Source organism: Camponotus vicinus, unplaced genomic scaffold (genome assembly GCF_025532165.1).
Source record: "Camponotus vicinus isolate PSW18456_S1 unplaced genomic scaffold, iyCamVici1.0 SCAF_12, whole genome shotgun sequence".
In the NCBI taxonomy this organism is placed as follows: domain Eukaryota; kingdom Metazoa; phylum Arthropoda; class Insecta; order Hymenoptera; family Formicidae; genus Camponotus; species Camponotus vicinus.
This window is the reverse complement of record NW_028141948.1, coordinates 15,426,229-15,450,795: the sequence shown is the minus strand read 5'-3', so window position 1 is coordinate 15,450,795 and position 24,567 is coordinate 15,426,229. Positions and strand designations below refer to the sequence as shown.

Sequence of the window (24,567 nt, the reverse complement as noted above, 5' to 3'; positions counted from 1 at the left end):
TTATAATTTTCGATCGAAATCGGAAACATTATATATGATTTCCATCAATTATACCGATTCCCGCGAGATATGTGCGATATGCGAGACCGTGTGGAGGACATTTTTTTCGCCCACACATAGGCATCAACAATTTATGAATATTCCCTTGACACCGCATATTTAAAGATATTACTGTCATTAGCATCATTAATGCGCAATGCACATTTTTTTTTTTAATTTATTATGGAAAGGACACCAGAGTACGAAAAAAGTTTCTGCGATAAAAAGACAATTTAATTTTTTTTATTGCATTCTTTCGCGATAATTTCTCGGCGCAGTCGATTTCAGCGTTGGATGAGATTTTCTCGTGCACGCTTGTCTGTCACTCGGTACGAAGGGAACAAGGGGGGCAATTGGGATTGGAAATCGCCACCTGGTCGGGGACGGATGCGCCGGTCTGGAAACACACGTGGAACGAGGAGAACAGAATGGAACGCGCAGAAACAAGAAAAGTGGGGTTGAGGACACGCGAGCCATCCATAATGCACGTACCTCGACCAAGATGCGACCGACAGATAAATTCGATGGAAAATGGAGGAACAAAAAAGAACGATGGAAAAGCGAGACTATATGAAGGAGGGATTGTGTATACGTCATGCTCTACCACTGCGCGTTCTACGTGTCCAGGGTTCTTTGTTTCTTGACTACAAAATAAATACCGAACATTACAAATTGATATTTCTTCCGGAAAAAATAGCAAAATCTTTTTAAAGCACGCTAAAATATGAATGTCTATTGTCTTCAGGAACTGCCGTCTTTAAAACTGAGAATATATTATTATTATTATATTATATTATTTAAGATTTATCGATTTTATTACTTTGTGGAGCTAATTTGTCTAAGATGCTCTTAAATATTCAATACTTTCATTTTAAAGAAATAATGATCCACTGATCATTTTTTAACAAATTTTCGAATGTGCTTTGTGAAATGGAAAGAAATATATGCCGTTTCGCAAATATCTTGGAATTCGATCAACATGTAAATGTCTTATGTTTTTGGAGCAGGAAAATGTAAATTTAAAGTCGATTGTTCTTGGACAGAGAGTGAAAAGTTTATCCGAATTACACACAGTTTACATACATTCTTATTCTTCTCCCCTGCAAATAAATCTCATTGCATAAGAACCAGTCAGACTTAATAAATACAGTCTAAATCTAAATACAAGTATTTACTTATTCTTGGACACGTTTCTGTCAACATTTATCGAGTAAAAAGATCAATTTTGCTCGTAAACTTTTATTCAGGTTAATAAGAATTAAATTTAACATTAACGAAAATCTAGAATGAATGAGAGCACGAGAAATATTTTTACAACACTCGTTTATCAACTAATCTTTATTTGTCCGTCTCCGACATTGAAAATTCCAGCAGGTGGCTGACAGTCTTCAATGTCAATAAAATTGACAACACTCTTATTAGTTTTCGTGCGTTCATTTGTATAGATAGATCGATTGTCGTGCAACATGTCGCGTTTTATTTATCACGCACATGGCGAACTTTGTTCATTTTTATTTTTATTCTGTTTCGCGAATTTCTTTGTCTCGGTTTTGAAACGATGTCGAGACATTTCGACGATGCTGCGAATAATTCACGAAAATTTAAATTTGACCGAACCGAAATAATTTGCGACGAGAAAAAATAAAAAGCCAGCGTTGCATACATTTTTTTCTCTTTACGCTCCTCGAGTCTTTCGCTGCACTTCGCTGAGTCGTCGATTTTATCTTTCTCTCCCAAACGCATCTCTATCGAGTTATTCGTGGGTTTTCTTAAAAAATCTCGTATAAATAAAAATATTTAATTGTGAGAAAACTATATAATTAATGTTTTATTTTCCATCCAACAAGGTTCACATCTGGAACAATCATCGTTACACGCCCTAATATTTTCGGACGCGGATAATTCACGTCGCGATTTTCTCATGCAAATCGAGTAAGAGAACCGGATTCCCGTTCGTTCGAAATGGCACGGATGAAAGTCCGTCCATCCGCAATGCGACGTCGTTATAGCGCGATATGGACACGCGTACATATGTGTGTGTCGTTCTTTTCTACCTTTATCAATTTCGCCCTTCCGTCATGTAATGTTCATCGATCGCGCGCTCATCCATCCTGGATGACAGCTCCAATTCAAGGTCGTCGATTCTACGTCCATTGTGACTCTCCTTTCTCCCCCGTTGCAGCACGAGACTTCGAATTAAGCGCGACACGCGTGTCGAAGCGCTCTCGATTGTTGCGATTGTACGATAATGGTCAGCGGGCACCAATCCGACGTAGCGGAGGAGCCTTGTGTCGTTCGAAGCCGCAGGACGACATATTGATTTCCTTCGTAGACTGGACACTGGCTATTATCGATCCGCTAAAAAGTTCAGGGCTGTCTCCGGGAAAGAGGCCGGGTTCCTTCAGCGTCTCTCGAAATGCTTCGGAATCGCCCGTTACTGTTTAATCGGTCATTGAATATCCGTTAGCTCTCGATTCATAATTTACCGCACACGCTATGCGTTCCGTAGGTACAGCTTATTGGGATCGCGTGTCGAGAGAGGTTTACTTAACACGTCGATATTATTAAATTAGACTGTATTGAATGAAATTAAGATTAAGACGGAGTGTGTATACGTATGACAAAATATGATTCTTCAAAACGATTTGTTCGTCAATATAAAGATCAACATTCTTATTATTTTTAAGGTAAGAGCAGTCGTCCGGCAAGCGAAAGACTCGGGTTCGATTCCCGATTCAGCGACTTTCGGCCTGTTATTTTTCTCGCCTATAACTTCTTTGGGGGGTAAGAGGGGTATTATAAGAATCTCGAATTGAGATTATAAATTTTACTTGGTTTAACCAAAATAAATCCGTGCCCTGTGCACAAATATTAGTTTCACAGAAAAATTAATTTTCTGTGAAACTGTCGCACGATCACCCGCGTTTGGCTCTTATCGCCTTTGATATCTTAATATTTGTATATTTACATATTAGAGCCTTACTATCTTCTTAATTATTTCTTATTATTTTTATATAAATACTTGCTTACACATATATTCATCCTTATACATAAATATTTTAATTTTATATCTCCCATTGCACATTTTATTTTCTGTGAAAATTCGCTACTTGAAAAAACTAAATTTTTTAAATTTTGGAATCATAAGTTATAAGCGTTTTTAACAAAAACATGAAATATATACAATATTGAGATGTTTAAAAATAATAATAATAAATTCAATTTCGAATGAATTTGAACAACTACCTGTATTTTTATGTATTCACAGAGTACACATCGATCGATAAGAAACAATTGCGAATCCGTGAACAAATTTTGCGGGTGATTGAAGAACGCTCGCCAGGTCGGGATCTTCCGCGCGTGTTATTATTTAAGAAGAAATAACGAAAAGCAAAGAGAGTAAAAGAGACAAAGTGTAAGAGAGACAGAGGCACTGCCGTGAGAGACATGTACCATCTTTTTTCTTCTTTTCTTGCAAGGATGCGTTTGGAGACGTCTCGCGTTGATTTTCCTGAAACTTTGACATATTTTCGAGTAGTTTAAAATAAACGACATTCTGTATTCTTTGCCCTTTGTCGCAGATTTAGGGAATGCGACAATCTCTTGACATCATTTTATATTAATCGTATTTCAAAATCGAATATTATCGATTGATTAAAGCAATATTATATAACGCGAATAATGCACAAATGCATGAATGCATGCAGTCAACAATGCTTGTCTTCATCGTGCGAATAAGTTTATCGAACAGTAACGTAAACGCACATCTATTTTATTGTAAAAAAGTATATAAAACTTTAATTTTTACCTTATATTTTTATTGCATTTTTATTAAATATTATGGACGTGACTATAAATGTTTGGTTCTTTATCTTTGCACATATTTTAATTTTTTTATTTTAGTGTGATAATTGATATAAATTATTTTATCGAATTTGTTTGTAGAGTATCGAGTTTGTCGCCTAAATCTGCAATAAAGTACTTATAAAAATATATACATATATTCTTTACTTTAAACTACTCTACGGTATATCCAAAGATTGCAAAAATCGGAGAGAGCGAACTCGAGACGTTTCTTTAGATCTGTGAATTTTAGGTACTAACGTTGATGTTAGATAATCGTGTGCCGTGTGCCGAGAAGTATTTATATTTCGTGCAGTCACCTACATACACGTTTGTCGTTGGTTTGTTGTTGTTTTGCCAACACGTGAAAGATTTCTTTTTTTCTTGGATTGTTGCGTACGTTTTTCGCCTTATTATTGATACCACAGTGAGAGCAATTACCGTTTTCACACAACTTATTTCCCTTTCATCTCTTATCCCGTCTTGCCTTCCTCCTCCGATATAATATTCGACAACACACGCGCACATACATATACTTACATATTCATTGTGCATACTGATACAAGTCGAAGAAAAATATCTCTTTTTATTTGATGCGCGAGATTCATAAAGGATTTTTTATTCTAAAGTAGTCTCTATTATTTCAATTTTGGATTTAGTCATTTTTAAATTTTATTAGACTTTAATAGTGAAGAGAAAGATGGAAAAAATGTACACAACTATATCAGTAATGATGATCAGTGATATAACTGCAACCTTTTTTATTGTCAGTTTTAATTATCTTTTTGTGTAATTATCATGATACATAATCAGAATGCACATTTATTGTTTACATATACATGTACAGCATATTAGAAGACGCGGTTCTCTTAGTAAATAGCTTCGCCAGTGAATACGAAGTATTCGATTTTTTCTAATAAAAATTTAATGGAAAAGACCCAATTATAAAGAATTTTGTATTGTCAAAAATTTATTTTCGACTAATGCTTTGAGACCAAAAAGAAAAAATCTAATATTAAACGAACAAATTAATAAAAAATCCAAATTTCTTAATTAATTTAAATCTATGTACAACAGAATTTTAATTCTTAATTATACAGACGTTTAACTTCGAAAATTAGAAAGCTGCTTCTAATAAAATTCACGTTGAGGCAAAATCGATTCAATTTGGCAAAAATTTACATCTAAAGCTTACAAAAAGCGCTATCTACCCGATGCAAAACGATTCATCGCACGAGTTTCGAGATCGCGCATTTTGAAACATATATAAAGAGGATAAATATTATATATATTATACAAGAAAATGTATATTCTTTTTACGTTCGAGTGAAGACTGAAAGATGCGGAACTTCGGAACTCGAAATGTAAACATCTTATATACTTATTAGTTATTCTCCCTGGTACACCGATCGAAATACAGAGAAGCGCATCTTCCGGTATGATTGTCCGTATATTACGTATGCGCGAAGATCGATTGAAGAGAGCTCGGTCCCTCGCTCAACTCTGCCGTTTGGTGTTGCGTGCTTTTGGTGTTGGTAGAGAGCTGTTCGAGAGCGAAAGACCGTCGAGTCGGGAATTTTCTTGTAACGCGACACGCATTAAGGAAAGTTTGTTTTTTGTCAAGCGTTTCCGACAGACTTCTGGCATACTCTGCGAGCCGAGGAATCGGACAATGTAAGAACGATGCATGTGCACGCGAATACGAGCTCGTTTCTCCGCGATTCTCAGGACACTTAATGATCTTCATCTATCCTTATTTTTTTTTATCTACGCGCGATCGAGAAACGCACGAATTTTTTCAAAAATATTTATCCCGAATGACAATCCCCATGATCGATATCGCGAACTCTCTCCACATCGATATACACATTATACGAAGAGAATTTTCACGCATACACGTACACGCACAATCATGATACGAGTAACAATGCTGCGTCACTATTCATCCTTCCCGATTCCATTATGTTCCATCATAAAATGAGAGAAGTATATTGGACCGAACGAGACTCGTCAGATCTATTTCGCTGCGCCTTCTTCGAAAGTTTGCGGCATCGAACATTCGATTGGTTCTCGATCGGTCCAAGCTAGGTGTATTTGTTTGTAAATTATTGCTTCGCGGACTAGACGGCGTCTTGTTTATTTACGCACTCATATCATGGTAAAATTTATTAAAATATGTACAGCTGATGGTGCTTTCATACTTGACGTGCGAAGTAGAGATACGATCATTTATACAAATCAAGTTGTGAACATATTAAAAACAGATTTCGCGTGTAATGGAGCATTTAACGGTAGTGATGAGCACATTTTAAATGCTATCAAGAGTAATCATTTAATAATTTTATTATTTCTGTAACGAGAATACACGTATATGTCTGAAATATCTATCTCCAAAGATTCTAAAATTAATTCTAATTATTTCTAAAATTCGCTAAATATTTCAAATAAGATTCTAATGAACATACGAAGGAATTATTATCTTATCTCAATCATAGAAATAATTAAATATCTTTATATCCTATTTGGATTAATTTCTTATCGTGCTCACCTCTGGATATAACTACGCAATCTATTATAGTTTCGCTCCTTCTTTAAAAGAACAAGAATATCTCGCCGTCATCGTCAGAGTACGCGTGTTGCGATAAATTCACAAACACATTCGCCGCAATTAGATCTACGAGTGTCGCTGCGTTCGCGCCGCAATGATCAGCATCCATAACCGACCGGCCGTTCTCGTTTTGCAGGGTACCACCAGGCTACGTGTACCAGTCACCCTACCTGGCTGCCGCGGCGCCAGGTGGTCTGGTACCGCTTCCGGCGACGCAGTTGAGCCACGCAGCCGCTGTCGCCGCGGCATCGCAATTCTACGAGTACCAGAACGCGGCGGCGGCCGCCGCGACCTACCCGGGCACCTCGTACAACTTCGCCGAGGCGTACCCGTACACGACCGCGGCCGCGGCTGGTACGTGTTTGAATAGTGTCCAGAGTAAGGGTAGCAACTACCCGTTACACCATCACCATCAACACCACCAACAGCAGCAACAGCAGCAGCAAAACGGTCCCGCGACAGCGTTGGCGCATCAGCAACGGCTGGAGAAAGCTCTCCTACCGCAATTTCTGCCGTCCGTGCTGCGTGATTACGGTAGAAAATCTCCAGAGATAGGGGGAGAGAGGAGGGGAGAGAGAAAGAGGGGTGGGAAAGAGGGAGGGTTGCGCTGCACTTATCTCGGAGCTGCCTGTAGTGCTTGATAAATATTTCGCGGGGTTCTCACAGGATCTGGTTTTTTTCTCGTGTTTCACAGGGGGTACGCGCGGATAATGCGAAAGGGGGGTTGAATCGGGGAAACGTGCAACTTCCGACGTACAGTTTCTCTTCAGATTATGCGCGCGGTTAGGGGGAATAATAATTCCGACGTCGGGTATGTGAGTGTCGGCATTTAAAGGCGGGGATGCAGGCAATGGAGCGTCGTTTATCCTGTCCAAGAGCCTTGGGCATTTCCTGACGGATCCTTCGTGGGAACCCTGTTACACATCTCTCTCTTGCGTTGATACACATCTCGCTTTCTCTCAACTTCGATCATTGAATATCTTGCAGCCCTCTCGTATCGATATCAATATTTTTCTCATAAGAATATTCTCAGTCTTCTATGAAATAGAAGTACTTCTTATTTTAGTAAAAAATAGTTTTGTATTTTTTGTTATTTTTTTTATTCATATTCTTTGCTTTAACTGCGTATATTATCGTATGTTACGTTGTAGTTGTACGTTCGCGCGCTTCACTGTTCGCTAGTGGATGAACAATGAATAGGACAAAGTCTTGCATGCGCTTCATGAACTAGACACACATTGATGCATTATATACATATTGTCAGTCTGTCTGCGCTGTCTGTGGTGATGGTGACGGTGTCCTCGCGATGAGTGATGGTGGTCAACGAGCGCCATCCGCTTTACGTCTTGCGAGTAAACAGCACCCCAAAAAAAAGCTAAGGCACAAAATAAGAAGGTTTACAATGCGCACAAATCGCTTGCATACGCTTCTTTTGTGATTCATTATTTATTAGTATCTTCGTATAAAGTCTAATTATCCTAAAATTATCAGATGTCCTTTTAATGACGAATTCTTTGGTCAGTTTGGAATTTTCTCGGAGAAAATTATCGTTAATAATTTTCGAATTATAAACGATTGAAAAAAAAGACCTTTTGCGAATTAAATTTTGGAGAGTCAAATACGTAGATAAAATTATATTTCCCAATTATTAATTTTAGATGAAACTTAATAAAATTTTAATTTCAAATTTAATTACGAAAACATGTGATATAGAAAATTAAAAAATTGCAAATTTTCTCAATATTTTTATTAATAGGGAAAAATTTATTCTGAATCTCGATCAAAGAATCTATCGTTAAAAAATAATTTCGAGACATCTTTTATATATATACTAAGTAATTTTAACTTGCACTTGTTTAAACTCTTTTAAACAAATTTTTTGGCGATTTTTCAGATTCAAAATCTTTTTAATAGACGTTTTATTTTAAGTATTACAATTAAATATATATTATATTATAAATATACACATATTATTTGTCAAAAACAAAAATCTTGTCTCTCTTTCCAGCTAATGCAGCGGCGGCGGGTTACGTAGCACCATACACTTATGCCACATTACCAGGTGCCGCGGGTTTGCCGGCAGCGGCTGCAGCGGCGGCAACAGCAGCTGGAGCGGCTTTCCCAGGCCTGCCGTATCAGACGACACCTCAGGAGGCCAGATTGCAATAAAGCACTTTCGACATTAGACCATCACGAGACAATTGTAGCCGAGCCTTCTTACGTGACAGAAATGAAGCGAGGGATGCGGAGGGGAGCAGCGCTAAACGTACTCGATCTCGCCATCTTTGGGTGATCGGCTCGTTAGCTTCCTTCGTTTCAGTTATTTTTTCCACGAGACTTTTGCGTTCCCGATCGTGTCTCGCAAATTAATCCAAGTACCTCTACGAGAACCGCGAAGAGGATGAGATCTGACGAAGCGCCAGCTCCCTCGGAATCGACGATCCGCTGCTACTTCTCTCGCTAAGTCTGTATAATCTGTATTCTTCCTTTCTCGCTTCCCTGATCTTTAATTTTCCTCCTCTCAATTTCTCTCGTGAAGTCGATATCGGCCCGCTCTCGGTCAATATTTTGTGAAATTTTAGAAAAGATTCTACGATTTTTAGAGAGCCTACGATTACGATTATTTATAGCGAACTCGAGTAAGTTTGTTCGAGAAAATTATCCTCGATCAAGTCGGAATTTGAGAGCCGAAAAGGGCTTGATCGAATGCGCTTATGACCTGCATTCAAGAGTTATATGCGCGAAAAAACGCCCGCTAGGTTTTTGGGCACAATGCTGTTCTGTAAGATTTTTATTTCGAAATATTACAACGAGATGAGGCGATGTATCGAAATGTGATCGCGTGTTATGATTCTTGAAATCTACCTTTCTTAAAATTCAAGCTCATCGAGATTATAATCATACTAGTTCCTTGCTCCTATCCATTTCCATCGGTGGTTCCTAAATCAGACGCATTGCTCACGCGACTTCTTTGACAGCCAATCTTAACAGAGTGTCGGTCAAACGATGTATTCGTGAATTTTCTCTCTCATAGCTGCGACACAAGTTGTCTTCGACAAAGATTAGACACGAATGCGCTAAATTAAAAATATCGATAAAATTAAGGCGAGAGGTCTAGTAGCATAATTTCGGAATTATTTATATTCAGGTTTAGAGATGCATAGAGGAAGCAACGTGTTTTAATTTTTAGGTAAAGTTTCAATAGATCTTAAAAACTCTACGCGGTAAACAAGATTTGTAGTATTATAAGCTGTTAGGTTATATTTTCAGGCGTTTTCCGAAGCGATAAAGAAGCAAGAAATTATGAAATTGCGTTTAATCTGTAATAGATCGATTTTTAGGATAACGTTTAGGATGGTATTCATAATCGTTCGGCGCACAATTGCTTATACCAGATTAATAGCATAGAAATAATAGGCAAAAAAAGGTAAAAAATCTACAGTGAAATCTTGAAAAACGGAACTAACATTTAGTTTCTTTGTCATTGTTATCGTCTTTAATGATATTTGATTTACTTTTGATTGAAAAACTGTCGAGAAAACTAGCCGTTCTTAAATGCCTGCAATTTCTCCGCTGATTTCAAGGACGAGTTTCATTTTTATTTATTTTTTTCATCCAGCATAATCAAGAATTCTTCGAGATTGCTAAGAATTCGTTGATTTTTTTTTAGAGTTCTTTCTGAATACAAATTTCTCATCAATACAAGCATATATATGTCGATACATGCATATAATTAAATGCTGATTAAATAATTATAATTTAATTATTGTAATTTTATAATTCTTTATAGTAATAATAATATAATTATAATTATATTATAATTATATTATAATTATTAATTTATAAAAAATTATAATATAAATTATAATAAAAATTATAATATAATTATAATATAATTATTGTAATTTTTTATAATTCTTTATTCACAAGGAACACGACTATGAATACCGTTTATAAGATACATCTATACATAGAGAGAATGCGTCATAGTAACAAAGTATACGTATCTTCCAAAGTACTTGTTTACCGGTATTTTATTTCTAATGTGCACTGCTTGTTTCGGCTCTCTGTTGATTAGCAGACTACGTTTATACGTATATATATATATATATATATATATATATATATATATATATATATATATATATATATATGCGTCGATATTTATTACTATATATTATGCATATTACTAAGTTAAGATGTTAATTGATTTATCAGGAGATAAAATCACACAAATGTGATTTAAAAAGAGAAAGGTCGAAACTATATATAGATGGTTAACGAAGACGACTAATTTAGCCACGGTGGCCTTAAATTCGCACATTAGAGCGAAACGATCAAGTGTCTTATTTCGAGGCCTTGTCATGTTAATTAATAAACTTAAATGTATTAGACAAAAATGTAACACCGACCAACCTTTATGGCAACGCGAACACGCCGAGAAGCGAATGAATCGATTTGATTTGTAAATCGTTTTAATTATGAGAACCTAACGCTTTTTATCTCTGTTCGAATAACGAATTAAATTTTTTTAACGATTAATTATTTCGATGAAAGCGTCGCTTTGTGTACGTTTTAAGTATTGCATTGCCTCTGATTATATTGAATTGCGATAATTCTCTGACATCTGATCGACTTTTCTTAAACTCATACGTTCGTCTACTCTTAGTGATCCAGTGCCTTAATTAGCACAGTCGAGTAGCCGTAATGATTAGAAACTAGTCAGCGATTTGTTAGTGCAACGCTCGACGCACTAACTCGTACAGGAGTGAGGCTCAATGAAAGGGTGAGGAGCTAAAGGAATATCAAAACATAATCAACTAGGATCGGGTTGAGGAACGTGGTTGTCTAGTCCCAAACCCTTTCAAACCTTAAATGAGGTTAACTCGGTTTGTTAGATTTGTAAGTAGAAGTTAATGCGCAGGGTGGAAACCAAAAGCGGAATTCTTTGTAAAAAGTTAGAAAGAGAAGATGTTAGGACGGATTAGTTTAAATATTACATAACGTAATAGGAAAATAAATTATTATTATTCTTTTACTATTATTCTATTATTATTATTATATTATTATTATTATTATTATATTATTATTATTATTAATATTATTATTATTATTATATTATTATTATTATTATACATTATTACACTATTATTGACATTATCACGTTTTATTATTATTATTATTATTATTATTATTATTATCGATATTAATTATAAGATATTAATTGTTCATGTACTTAACGAAGAGACCGAATGTACACGTAACGTCATTGAATTTGTTATAAAATACACTAAAGCTTCCGTTGCGAATGAAGAGAGGATGATAATAGAGAAAGTTTAGGATGAAGATGCAAGGTATGTGCTCTTATCACGGGTACGATCGTCTTTTTGAATATCCTATATTCCTAGTATTAATTGTATATAAGCTTAATTATACATAGGTTGTAATATATATATTGCCTGTTATATCCTCAATAATATTAAAATATTATTATCGCTCTATTAATAGATACACAAAAACCGAAAACAAATATATTATCATTAAGAGAAAGACGCGTATTTTTACTAATCAATTATATATATTCCTTCGTGTATTAATTCGATACACACGCAGCGACAGGATAGAAGAATTGTTGATGTAAAAATCAAACTTTTTTTCTCACATTACATTTTTAATACCACATTAGATCTCATACATCATTATAGTTTTCAAATATCATATATTATTCATTGTCTTTTTTTAAATTTTTTAATATAAATTTAGAGATTACGATTTTATATTTTACAATAATTACAAAATCTGTTAATTATGTTAAATAGTGGAATCTATATATGCTCCCAAGTTGTTCTACACTTGCTTCGTCACCCGACAGTGGAGACTTCGCAACTTCGGCATCGTTGTTTTTGGCTGCTAAAGATAAATCTAATGGCCTTGCGAGAGATCGGACGCGAAAGAGCGTCGCGACAATTCGCAAAAACAAGCAAAAGGGAGAACCGCCCTCGTCGCGGCACCGTAACTATGCAAAAATAACTGAGCTAACGCTACCAAATGACACGGCACGATGATTTGGCACTTCTCTATCCAAAGTATCCAGCAACCGCATAATACTTTAACAATGTATTCTAAAGATTAATTATAACATCAAAAGTTTTAATATATCAAGATTAGTTTTAATTACTTGAAAATTATTGTGATTCCTACATTTTTAAATTAGATTTCTTATTAATTAATCTAAAATATGATTTTGAAATCCTTTGTATGTGTGAATTTTAAGAATAGAAATAATAACAAAAGGAGATACTTTAAATGACAGTGTGTTTTAAAGAATGCTTATTTATCATCGTGTATTATGTTTTTGCGAATATCACGATGTGATGTATCATGATAAAGTAAAATGATAATTATGCAATATAATTATAATAAATAAATTATATTAAAGAAGATTTAGAGACAAAGATCCATGAAATTATAAAACTGGAAAACATAAAGTCTATACGTAGTTATAAAAACAAATTTATTAAAAATTTTCATTCTCCAAAATTTATCTATTAGATGCATTTGAAAATTGCATGAAAAATTGAACGGATAGTAATTCAGTAAATTTTATCTCATAATATTTTTAAATTTACAATTAATAATCCACATTTTTATAATAACAGATTTTAATAATAGATTTTCAATTTTTATTTATGGATATATATTTAAATTGAATTGAATAATTTACAGAAGCTTGTGAATATATTAATAAAATAATGAAGAATATCAGAAAAAGTTTAGATGTATATAATTATATATAAATTATAAATTTTTAGTAAGATCTAAGAAATACATATTTTAAAAAAATTTTTAAACGCTACATTACACTTTGATGATTAAAGACATTTTCATTAGCCAAATTTCGCAGGAAAAATTCTATTCTACTTGTAATCCATGAATTTTGAGATAGAATTTTGAGATGTCAATTTCAATTGATATAATACTAGTAATATCCTTTTCCATATAGCGATGTAATTTTTCTATTAAATTTTTATTGCGAGTACTGTTGCGTCAAGACAAACAATACATCAGCCGAGTACTGATTTAGCACAGATTCCAACCGTTCGGAATTCGCTCGCTACCTTACGATTACAGGCGCGTAAGATCACTTGGGATGCAGATAATAAGATGTCAGCACTGGTGTCTGATTGGCGGTGTCCTTTGAATGACGTTCCGCTTATCATTCGTTTTGATAGAGAAATAGTAGGGGAGCATTGCCATTGACATACACCGAATAGGCTCAGTTATCTGGCGTTTATCCGCGCAAACTAGAGCGGCCGCGGCGTGTGGTGGTGATTTCTGAGTTACCCGGTAGACAGGAGCCGTCTCGGCGAGCGAGAAAAGACTCGAGGATCGCGATCCAGTGGAAATCGCGGTCCGGAAGTCCCTCCTGCATCCACGGTCCAAGGTCAAGGTGAGAGTGTATTCTTGACGCGCTTTCTTTCCTTTTAATATCAAACAGGCATTTTTGCACATTGTAAATATTTCTTCACAATGTTTTATGCAGGGCTTGAAAGAAACATTCTCGAAAGATACTTTTAGAATATAAAATTTAACTTTGTTGCTTTTTTGTCCTCAGAAATAATAGGTAACGTCGAAATATATCAGTAATTTCTATTTGTTTTCAAAATTTCGAATGAGAACCGGAATTATTTTCCACTGTAAACAATGATAATGCATATTCGCATAAATTATTAAGTTAATACATATCTTAAATGTATACCGGTATTTAATAATTTCATAAAAATTTCAATGATTTTATGCTCCACGATTATTTTTGGTAGTAAAATATCAATCATTATCTTTTGCAAATAAATAAATTATTTCGTTGTTCTATATCAATAAAATCATTTTGTTAAATCAATGAAATTGCAATTATGTATTTCTTTCTTTATACTTGTTATTATATAATATCAACTGACAATTACCATGTATACATGATTATATTTAAGAAAAAAGAAATAAAGTATTGCAATAAAAACATTCTTGTATGCAATGATTTTTAAATAATTTCATTTTTCTTACGAGACAAAATAATCATAGAATTTTACATAACTGTGTAATTGACTTTTTTTACGAGGAATCTTACGAAAACGGAAATAATAATTGGCAAAACTTTACATTAACGTTCACGCGCGCGCGCGTGTCTGATTCTATGAGACTCATACTTGAGATAACTTACAATTACATAAGTAATTGCATTTAGATACATAGAGAATGAAGATAATTGCGGAAAAGTGAATAGCGTTTCCACTGATGTATAAGACAGAATAAAAGATTTTTGAAATCTGCGCTCAAAATAACATTCACAAAGTAACTATATGTAGCTCTATTAATTAACAATATATTATATATAATAATATAATATAACGTTAATTATTATTATAATAAACATATTTTTAAAAATATTCGTAAGATGTTTAATCAAATATTAAGAATATATTGTGTGATTATTATGATTATTTATATGAGATATTCATAATGTTTTATAATTAATAAATATATTTTAATTTTTTTATAAAAGAGTGCATAAAAATATTGAATAAAATAATTTTATGATTGTTCTTATTATTTAAATAAAAAGAACAATGTAAAAACAATTAGAAATGTTTGATGCTATCGATGTTGTTATATTAAGAAGCACTTCATTTTGCTTGACAAAACTACGTACAAAATTTATTTGAACTCTTTATTGGTTGATAAGTTTAAGATGTAGATTAGATTGCTTACCATAAATGTTACTCAATCATGTATTATACAAATAGTATGAAAAAAATTCTTCTTAATATTAATTTTTTAAATTTCTCTTTCCAGATCTCAGAAAATAAATTTAATATGTATTTTATATATACATATATATATAATCTTTATGTATTTTATTAATATTATATATATATATATATACGTAGATCTAAACTGTAATTTATAGCAAAGACAAATTGATTAAAATTTGCATATTTTTTATAGAATCAGTAGTGTAAATATTCAATAGAGAGGTAAATACTATATAATTATGCAGAATATAAAAAATATTTGTAATCTTATCAGATGATATAATATCAGATGATAATATATGCATTCTTTCGTTTAATATACAAAATTACAATCGAAAGATTGAATAAATTAAATTGAATTGAAATTATGCAAGAAATTAAAAAATTTATTATATGCATTTCATAATTTATTATTTTATTCACATTCTGTTTGCGGATGCTCGCATTGTAAACATCAGTGAGATTAGGTCGGTGTCTTCTAGTTAAAAGGAAGAAGAAAAGTTATGTAACGTTACACATGTTCGCATACATTCAAAAGACGTCATTGCTACTATTGTCGCTACTGATATATCTGTGGATCAACACGAAATTTATTACATTATATTAATAATTATGCGACTTATATACGATAAAAGATAATGGGTCTTATCGCGACGCGTATTGCGCGCACGTGTCCCGTGTTTTTCAAACTTTCGCGAATGTACGCGTTGCAAATTGTACGCACGCTGGAAACTGAATGCGCGAGCGGCAGTCGTCGACTACAAACGATTTGAAAACAATCGCGAACGACTACGGTCTTCCAATCTTTTCTTTCTCCTTCTTACGTACTGTCCAATACATACTTGTCTAGACGAGCTGTGATCAACGATGCAAGTCATCATCGACTTCCGTTATCGCTGCAACGATACATTCTTTCTTTCATTTATGCTTTATATAGCGCATTGACTTTATTAATGATATCGCGACGCTTTTATCGCAAAACTTAATTTCCCGGAATTTTCTTGTCGAAGCTGCTGATACAAAATATGGTCGATCTGGCAAAAACCGTTTGAAACAAAAATCAAGATCTCTAGTGATATATTTGATAACATTTGATTAACATGATTAGATATATGTAAAGATGTATAGATAAATTAGACATATTCATTACAATGTGTTCCTGATAAAAATAGAAAATAAGATGTATATATATGATTCTGTATGATATATAAATTATCTCTTTAAAAAGAAATTAATATATACTAAAAATATATTAATAGATATAATAATTAAATATACACAAATTAAATAATTTTGAAAATAAAATAAAACTTTTCAATCAATCAATTTTCTTTAAGGCTATCAGCGATATGAGTAAAGATTGTGGAATATGCGGGATTTATCCCAAGTGGTTGCGAAATCAAGCCACCCCGAGAAGCTTCATCGCCGTCTATGGTCTACTGGGCACCGTCCAGGCGATGGCCTTCATTTACATCATCGTCACCTTGACGACTCTGGAGAAGAGATTCAAGATACCCAGTCGTACGACAGGTGAGTTTCATTCCCCTATAACCGACGTACAATAAAACCTCATGAGACGCGACGACTGTGTTTTATTTGACAGTTTATGAAGATACACATATCACACATTTACGAGTTTACGCAATTAGAACTCTAATAGGAGATTAATTAAACGTCGTGTTAGACAACCGTTTGAAGAAAGAAACTCGAATGCGAAGTTTCAATTATTCATGTTCGAAAGATCGCTTTTTATCTCGATACAACAGAACTTTGAACATCATCTCTCGTCTTATAATCGCCTTCAGCCTCGGATTCCATTGCCAGTGAAGTCGAGTAGCCGAGCGTCCGTGGGTTATGCTCGTGTATTCGCACACACACGTGAATCGCGTTCCTGTGTGGGTTTATCTAGTAGGTAAGTAGTGTGTCGCAATCATAGAAGTGACAAATCTGTCATACAACGAGCACTGTACATGCACTGACGAGCAAAGGCGCGTATTACACATGCGAATTCGGAGCGAGATGTCAACGCGTTTGTGTAGAAAAATATCTGCATATAATTTCTCGAGAGAAAAAATAAATTAATTAATTGTCAACAAATTAAATAATGTGATGTATATGCATGTAACGATATAAAAATCTGTTTTTTTCTCCTTAAAATATGATACGCAAGATATTAATAATTTTTTTCACGTGTAAATAATATATAATATTAAAAGAAAATATACTGACAAATACATATACATATGTGCACACAAGTTTTTAATGCGATGCTGTAAAGAATTTAAAGGATTAAAATTGAAAGATCGGAAGACTGTGTTTAACCAATAATGAACGTTTACGCACTGCAGCGAGATGATAAGGTAATCTTTTGTTTATGCATATTGCATATAATGAACAGAAACGAGCAAGTCATTTGTATTCGCGAAAGATTCGTATTCGATAAGATTTATATTAATGAGAAATATTTTTATTCATTTTAATTAAGTATCTTCTGAGATTTGAACTTTCATTGATATGCATTCAATAAGGTCAAAACGCATGCGATATAATTTGATTATTTGAATTCACTTTGTACATAAATTTTTCATATCAAGTGTGTCTATTGATTCTCATGCTTCAAATAGATGAGCACAAATTGCAATTATATCTCAACGCCTCAATGTTGCACTTTTAATATACGAAGCGAACAATCATTTCATTAGGTAGAAGCGATTAATATATATAAATATGTCTATTGCGCAAATATAAACATCATATCAAAATTGCACGATTATACATATTTTAAATTTGTATCTATAAAAAGATTAATGGGAATTTTATTTAAAAAATTTTAACCTTTAAAATTAACATATATTTAATGGTTTTTTTAATTATTTTATTATATACATATAATAATTATTATGTATAATAATTTTATTATATATAATATATTATATACATGTGCTCTTTAAAATTACATCAACTTTCTATCTCGATAAAATAGAAAAAAAATAACTGTTAAAGAAATTTCGAAAATCTCATATTAATTTGTAAATATAATAATATAGTAAAATTGTTCTCATTTAGGGTTGATTCTTTCGGGTAACGAAATCTCGCAGATCTTGTCTTTGATCTTGACCTACTACGGAGGATCTAGTCATCGGCCGAGATGGATCGCGGTTGGAGTGGGCTTGAGCGCATTGTCCTGTCTCGTGTTGGCCCTTCCGCACTTCATATATGGCCCCGGGAAGGACGCCTTGGCATTGACGAAAGAGTATCTGGATCAGACCCTGCTGAACAAGACGACCGTCCCAAGCGACCTTACAATTTGTTTACGCGCGGATCAACCCGAACAATGCGACGCCGAAACTATGTTGAGCGTCAGTCTTCTCCCGCGACTGCTGGTTTTTATATCTCAATTTATTCTCGGTATCGGGACTACTCTTTATTACGGTCTGGGACAGACGTATCTGGATGACAACACGAAAAAGAAAAATACACCTATGCTCTTGGGTGAGTAACGATTGATAAATTTATCATTATTGATAATCTTTAAATTAATAAAAAATATGTTTTGCTTAATATCTAAATTTATCTTTATCTGTAGATGTATAAAAAAATGTTTTTTGTTAATATCGTAATAATCTTATTATCGAAACGGATAAGAAATAGAAGTAAAGTTTACATTAACTTACACAGCACGAGTCATTTTTATTTTGATATTGTACTCAGGTAGCAAGCACACGTCACTTTGACGTTCCAAACTGATCATTTTTGGCCATGTCGTCAAAATGACTGATTTATTACATGACTTTATATTGACGTCTAGATATAACATTATTTTGACGTCATATTTCAATCATGAACTGACGATTATTTTATTATTAATGTGATTAGTTAGTACATCGATAAAAAAATCTTTTAAAATTTTTTATATAACATGACTTTCGCGATCAGACTTTAACAATTTTTCTTTCAACGCATGCGTTTATCTGTGCACGACTCATGTTGCTTAACCACTTAAGTGTTTATTAAATTAGTGCACAGTGAAAATATTAGCTATATCAATCGAGTGTAATTAAAATGCCAAAAAATATACACATTTTTTTATAATATAATTGATTGGCAAAATATATTTTTATAAAACGCAGCCAATGGAAGACATTATTTGTTGAAATTTTATATGATATTAGAAGTAAATTTTTATTTATGTTTAAATAAAATAATAATAACAAATATAAAACGTGTGACCTATTTTCTTATCATATTTGCGTTTTCCAGCGTTTTCGAATAAAGCAGTTTAATCGATCCGAGATTCCTCTGAAGAATAGAATGGCTGCAATTGTTCAATGATCGAATCGGTTAATCTGCTTTATTCGACAATGCTATTAAACACATTATTATGTTAAGAAAAAGACGTCAAAATATAGTGCATTTTATGACGTCAAAATGCAGTACATGTCATGACGTCAAGAATCTGTGACATTAGACCGTCATTTTTACGTCATAAAAACGTCAACTCGTGACGTCAAGAATAGTCAGTGAATGAGACCAATTTGAAACGTCAAAATGACGTGTGCTTGCTACCTGGATAGAGAGTATATTTTTAAATAATACACGTTTTGAATTTTTGGCTCCCGCCCACGCATTTATTTAAATATTTATTTCTTTTTTATTTTTAATAATAAATACTTAATAAAATATTTAGGAGATTCACAATAACAGCTAGAAATTCGTAAAAAGCTGTATTGCTACATTTATTTTGAAATTCTTAGCGAAACTAAACAATAATTCAGAAGCGTATTGACAGTAACATAATAACGAGCAAATGTAAAAAAATATATAAACACAAGTAGGATATAAAAAATGATACAAATAAGAGTACGAAAATTATGATACTTCAAAATAACTTCAAAACCACATATCTCAGGAACCAAAAGAGAACGCCACAAAATTCAAAGCATGTACAATATTATTTAAAAGAATGTACTCTCCAATATATGACCAATACAAAAACGTAATAAACAAATTCCAAATAAATTCGTTTTGTTAAACGTGTAATTTTATTTAGAACGTTTCTGAATTTTTTACAAATTGTTTTTTTATATGAGCATTTATTATTATTACATATTTAAATTATGTATTTTTCTCAAGAATCTTGTACGATACGACAATCGTTGTCATTCAAAATTTAAAGATAAAATTTAATATTACTAATTTCTAATTTTATATTTGTAAGGCTTTACATTTGCTTTACGCACCGTGGGTCCGGCGGTTGGATTTCTATTGGGTTATGCTTGTTTGAGTTTATACATAGACCCAAAACTTCATCCCGTTATTACGCAAAAAGATCCGCGATGGTTAGGCGCGTGGTGGCTTGGATGGCTCATTCTCAGTATTACAATGGGCATGTTCGCCGTTTTGATCGCTATGTTTCCACGCGATCTTCCCAAATCGAAAAATATCCCAAAACAGGTAATTACTCACTAGATATTATAATGTTGTTGAAATAAATATTTCGTTATTAGTGATATAAAAAATATTAAGTCATTTCTCGTCGAAAAATTAATTTAATAAAAATATATAATATATAATACTCTGATCGATATTTTAATTTCCCATAATTTCAAAAACTGAGGTATTACATATATGATATTTTCATCTGTCATAAAAATATATTTTTTTGCATAAACACGTAATAAGTGAATATTTATCTATATTAAAGAATTATCTTATATTAAAGAAATAAAGGAAACAGTTCCTTATTAAAAAAATGTAATTAATTTTTCGCGATTTTTAAAAATATTAGAGATTAATTTATAAATTGGATATGTAAATAGAAATAATTTATGTGTGCAGAGATTTTTAAGAAATAAGTAGCAACAAGTCAAATTAACGACGATTTTTTGCTTCAGGATGGCGAAATACCTTTGAAGCAGGATATAATACTTCAACAGAAATTGCCGATACAGATGGAACCTATGAAGCCGATTCCTCTAGAGGCTGAATACGTACCGACTATCCGTGAATTTCCAAAGGCTATGAAACGAGTGTTAACTAACTGGCTGTTAACTTGCAATAACTTAAGCGCCGTATTTTACGTACTCGGCGCCTCGGCCTATATCACGTTCTTGGCGAAGTACCTTGAAGTTCAATACGGTACGTCTGCGGCTGGTGGTACTGTGATAGCAGGTATGGACGTTGATCTACATGCGTTTGTATAAATTTATTTTACTTTAGTTATCTCTCATTTTCAAGTACCTTTTTGTGCGATAATGTTAAGACTCATTATCAGAAAAAATAAATTTCGACATTTATTATGAAACAAGTTAAATTTTAATATGAAATAATTTTCTCCTATAATGCTTTTGCTAGAAAATAATGATTTTATTAATTTTAATAATTGATATTAATAATTGATTTTAAATTTTGAATTGATTTTAATAATTGATTTTAAATTTTGCGATGAAAAAAAAATAATATTTGATTTGACAAACTCGCCATAATTGTTTCTTTGTTATTTCTTAGGTCCCATATCACTATTTGGGATGGTATTAGGATTCTTATTATCAGGATTAATAATCAGCAAGCTCAAGCCGGGTCCCAGACTGCTCCTCGGGTGGAACGTACTTGTCGGCACTTGCTTCGTCGCAGGACAAGTGTCCTTTATGTTTTTCGGATGCACGGACGCTGGAATTCGCGGCATAGATTTAAAGACCATGCAGTGAGTATATCTTTACAATTCGATTTTCTAAAGAGTCGCAATCCAAATAGCTACCTAATCGCTAACATTATATATTTTTATGCGCAATTTTTCTCTTTCTATTTGTAGAATGAACTTAACCGCTGGTTGCAACGCCGATTGCAACTGCGCGAGTGTGAAATATTCGCCGGTTTGTCACGAACCATCGAAGACGACTTTCTTCTCCGCTTGCCACGCGGGCTGTCGAACGATCCTGGACGACAAGCTGTTCGGCAACTGCAGTTGCCTGCCGTTAGGCGAACCTGAGCAAGTCGGAGGCCACTTCGAGTATCTTAGCTCTAGTAAATCATCCTTCATTCTAGACCAACAGATGCACGTGTTGGATTCGCAAGCGTTCCCCATGATTTTTGACAAGGTCAAAGCCGGACCATGCATCAGTGATTGCAAAGAGTCGTATCTGTTCTTCGTAATACTCTCTTGCGTGATCCAAACGCTGGCTTGTTCCGGCAAGATCGGTAATGTCCTGGTGAACTACAGGAGCGTTGAAAAGAGGGATAAAAGTTTCGCTCAAGGCGTCACGCTCATGATCGTTTCGTTGTTTGCTCTGATTCCGGGACCGATTATCTACGGAGCCATCATCGATTCGACCTGCCTAGTATGGGAGGAATCCTGCGGAACTAGAGGAAACTGTTGGTTCCATCATCGGGAGAACTTTCGATACTTGGTGAACATCTCGTCGGCCGGTGAGTATCACAAGTGGGTGAACGGCCTACATCTTGTTGACGAGTCGTATTTGCAGTCGATCAGCAATTGATTAGATAAAAAACATAACGCAATAAATATAAAAAGTAGCGCCTATTATCAAAGTTATCTTATCGGATCAGTTATGCGTTCGAATATTGTCTCTTTGCTTTCCATCATAAAAAATACTCTGTTCATATTGCAGGATTTTCCATGATAGGAGTACTGTTTGACGCTGGGGTTTGTTATCTCGGCAAGAATTTGGACCTATATGGCGCCGCGGAAAATGACAAGAGACGCGAATTGGTGAAGGAAGATGTCGCGATTAATAACGCAGAGAAGAAAAAGGAAGCCAATGGGGATTTGAATCAGAGGATAGAACATGGTCATTTATAACGCTTGCTGCAGTCTAATAGGGTTTTATGTATTTTTATAGGTACCTGAAATTTACGTATTCCGGGTTTTCCGACTCCGACGCTGAACATTCCAACGATTTTTAGATAAAACAATGATTCCATTAAACGACAGCTAATCGTGTAAATAATGACATATGCATCTTAAGAGGTGCATTCTAGAAGATCGAAAGAGGGAAGCTATGTATACAGCTATGTATACAGTTGTTACAACTCTGTTGAAACTCTGTCTTTTATTTGAAAATCATGCTTGTTCCTACTTCTTTGTAAATAAATTATGAATATTTTTATTATACGTCATACTTCTCATGTTTCATCATGATCTATCATCAGATATTGTCATTCTTTTTTACACAAGTATTTAATTCTGACCTTTTAATTTTCAAAATAAAAGACAAGTTTAGCAAAGAAGAAGGAAATAAATTAAAAAATTTTATGTAAAGCAATTCTACATATCAATATATTGATATATGTCAATATATTGATGATGATGCTTATATTAATTATTATTTTTATTTCCGCAATTTTCGTCCAAGCTAATTCGAACGGATCCGTTACTCTGATAAAGTACTCACCCTTCATTGCTTTATCATTCGCCAAATCTCCCACAAGCAGAATGTAATGATAGTCGCGAGAAGGAAGGGTTCGTTCGAAAAAATACATCGGTAAATCGACCGTGCTAGTTCCTCGGCTTTAGAAAGGAAAAGAATGAACCAAGACGAGATGGAAGAGGTAAAGTCTTAGGGGCTTGTTTTCAACCACCATCGAAATTCGAGGGGGTCGGCGGGGCACCACTGGGCGAAGGGATTACATCCCACGAGGCTGAAAGTAAAAAGGGAGTTTTTGTTTGAGAGCCTTTTAATTTTTAAGCCCACCCAGCTAAAGCAGGCGGCTCGACCCGTGTAATGAATTCCGCGACGTTCTCGTGACGTCAGGTCGTCTCTATCGATCGCATCCTTCGGAACACCATTAGAGGATGCGCTTCGGCATTACGATTAAGCGTTCTATCTTATTCCGTCGCAAATAAAGAAAAATGAGGTCTACGAGATGGTTAACTCTGACGAGGAATTCGCTGATAATGTTAAGAAACAAGACGCTGCGATTTTCTCAGAATTCAAAATATCTTTTATCGATTTTATTTTATATCACTGAAATAATTTAATGCGACAAAGTACGCGTAAAAAAGTTTTAAAGAAGAAATTGTTGATTGTATTTTTTTGGTATAGTAATTATAATTTTATGTTTTATATTTTTAATTGTGATGTTATAATACTATTTTATTGTAATATTCTAATCTTAAGAATCGGATTTATGTTTGTATAAATTGTTATTTTGTTATCACTGGTTTTACCTTTAATGTAATAATACTTTGTAATATTTCCGAAATATTTAATGAAATATGAAAAAATATACATATATGATAAAGATAAA

The 24,567-nt window shown here is 33.6% G+C and overlaps 2 protein-coding genes across 4 annotated transcripts in view; both read left to right on the top strand.

Annotated features, from left to right (window-relative positions):
• The window catches only part of LOC145962504 (RNA-binding protein 24), a 32,479-nt gene extending 20,439 nt beyond the window's left edge, over positions 1–12,040 (top strand). For 2 of the 3 annotated variants that reach the window (XM_083083588.1, XM_083083589.1), the window contains exons 5-6: positions 6,627–7,024; positions 8,499–12,040. In XM_083083588.1, the coding sequence (XP_082939714.1) occupies positions 6,627–7,024; positions 8,499–8,659 (559 nt within the window). In that variant the 3' untranslated portion in view covers positions 8,660–12,040. The remainder of the gene's footprint in view (positions 1–6,626; positions 7,025–8,498) is intronic. The other variant, XM_083083591.1, reaches the window with a different exon arrangement.
• A 1,717-nt stretch (positions 12,041–13,757) lies between these two features.
• Positions 13,758–24,170, top strand: Oatp33ea (Organic anion transporting polypeptide 33Ea). The gene is made up of 8 exons (XM_083084483.1): positions 13,758–13,940; positions 16,638–16,830; positions 18,367–18,792; positions 20,519–20,754; positions 21,195–21,471; positions 21,808–22,003; positions 22,112–22,725; positions 22,929–24,170. Exons 2-8 carry the CDS (start codon positions 16,650–16,652, stop codon positions 23,117–23,119), a joined length of 2,121 nt encoding a protein of 706 aa, XP_082940609.1. The 5' UTR covers positions 13,758–13,940; positions 16,638–16,649; the 3' UTR covers positions 23,120–24,170.
• The last annotated feature ends 397 nt before the right edge of the window (positions 24,171–24,567 follow it).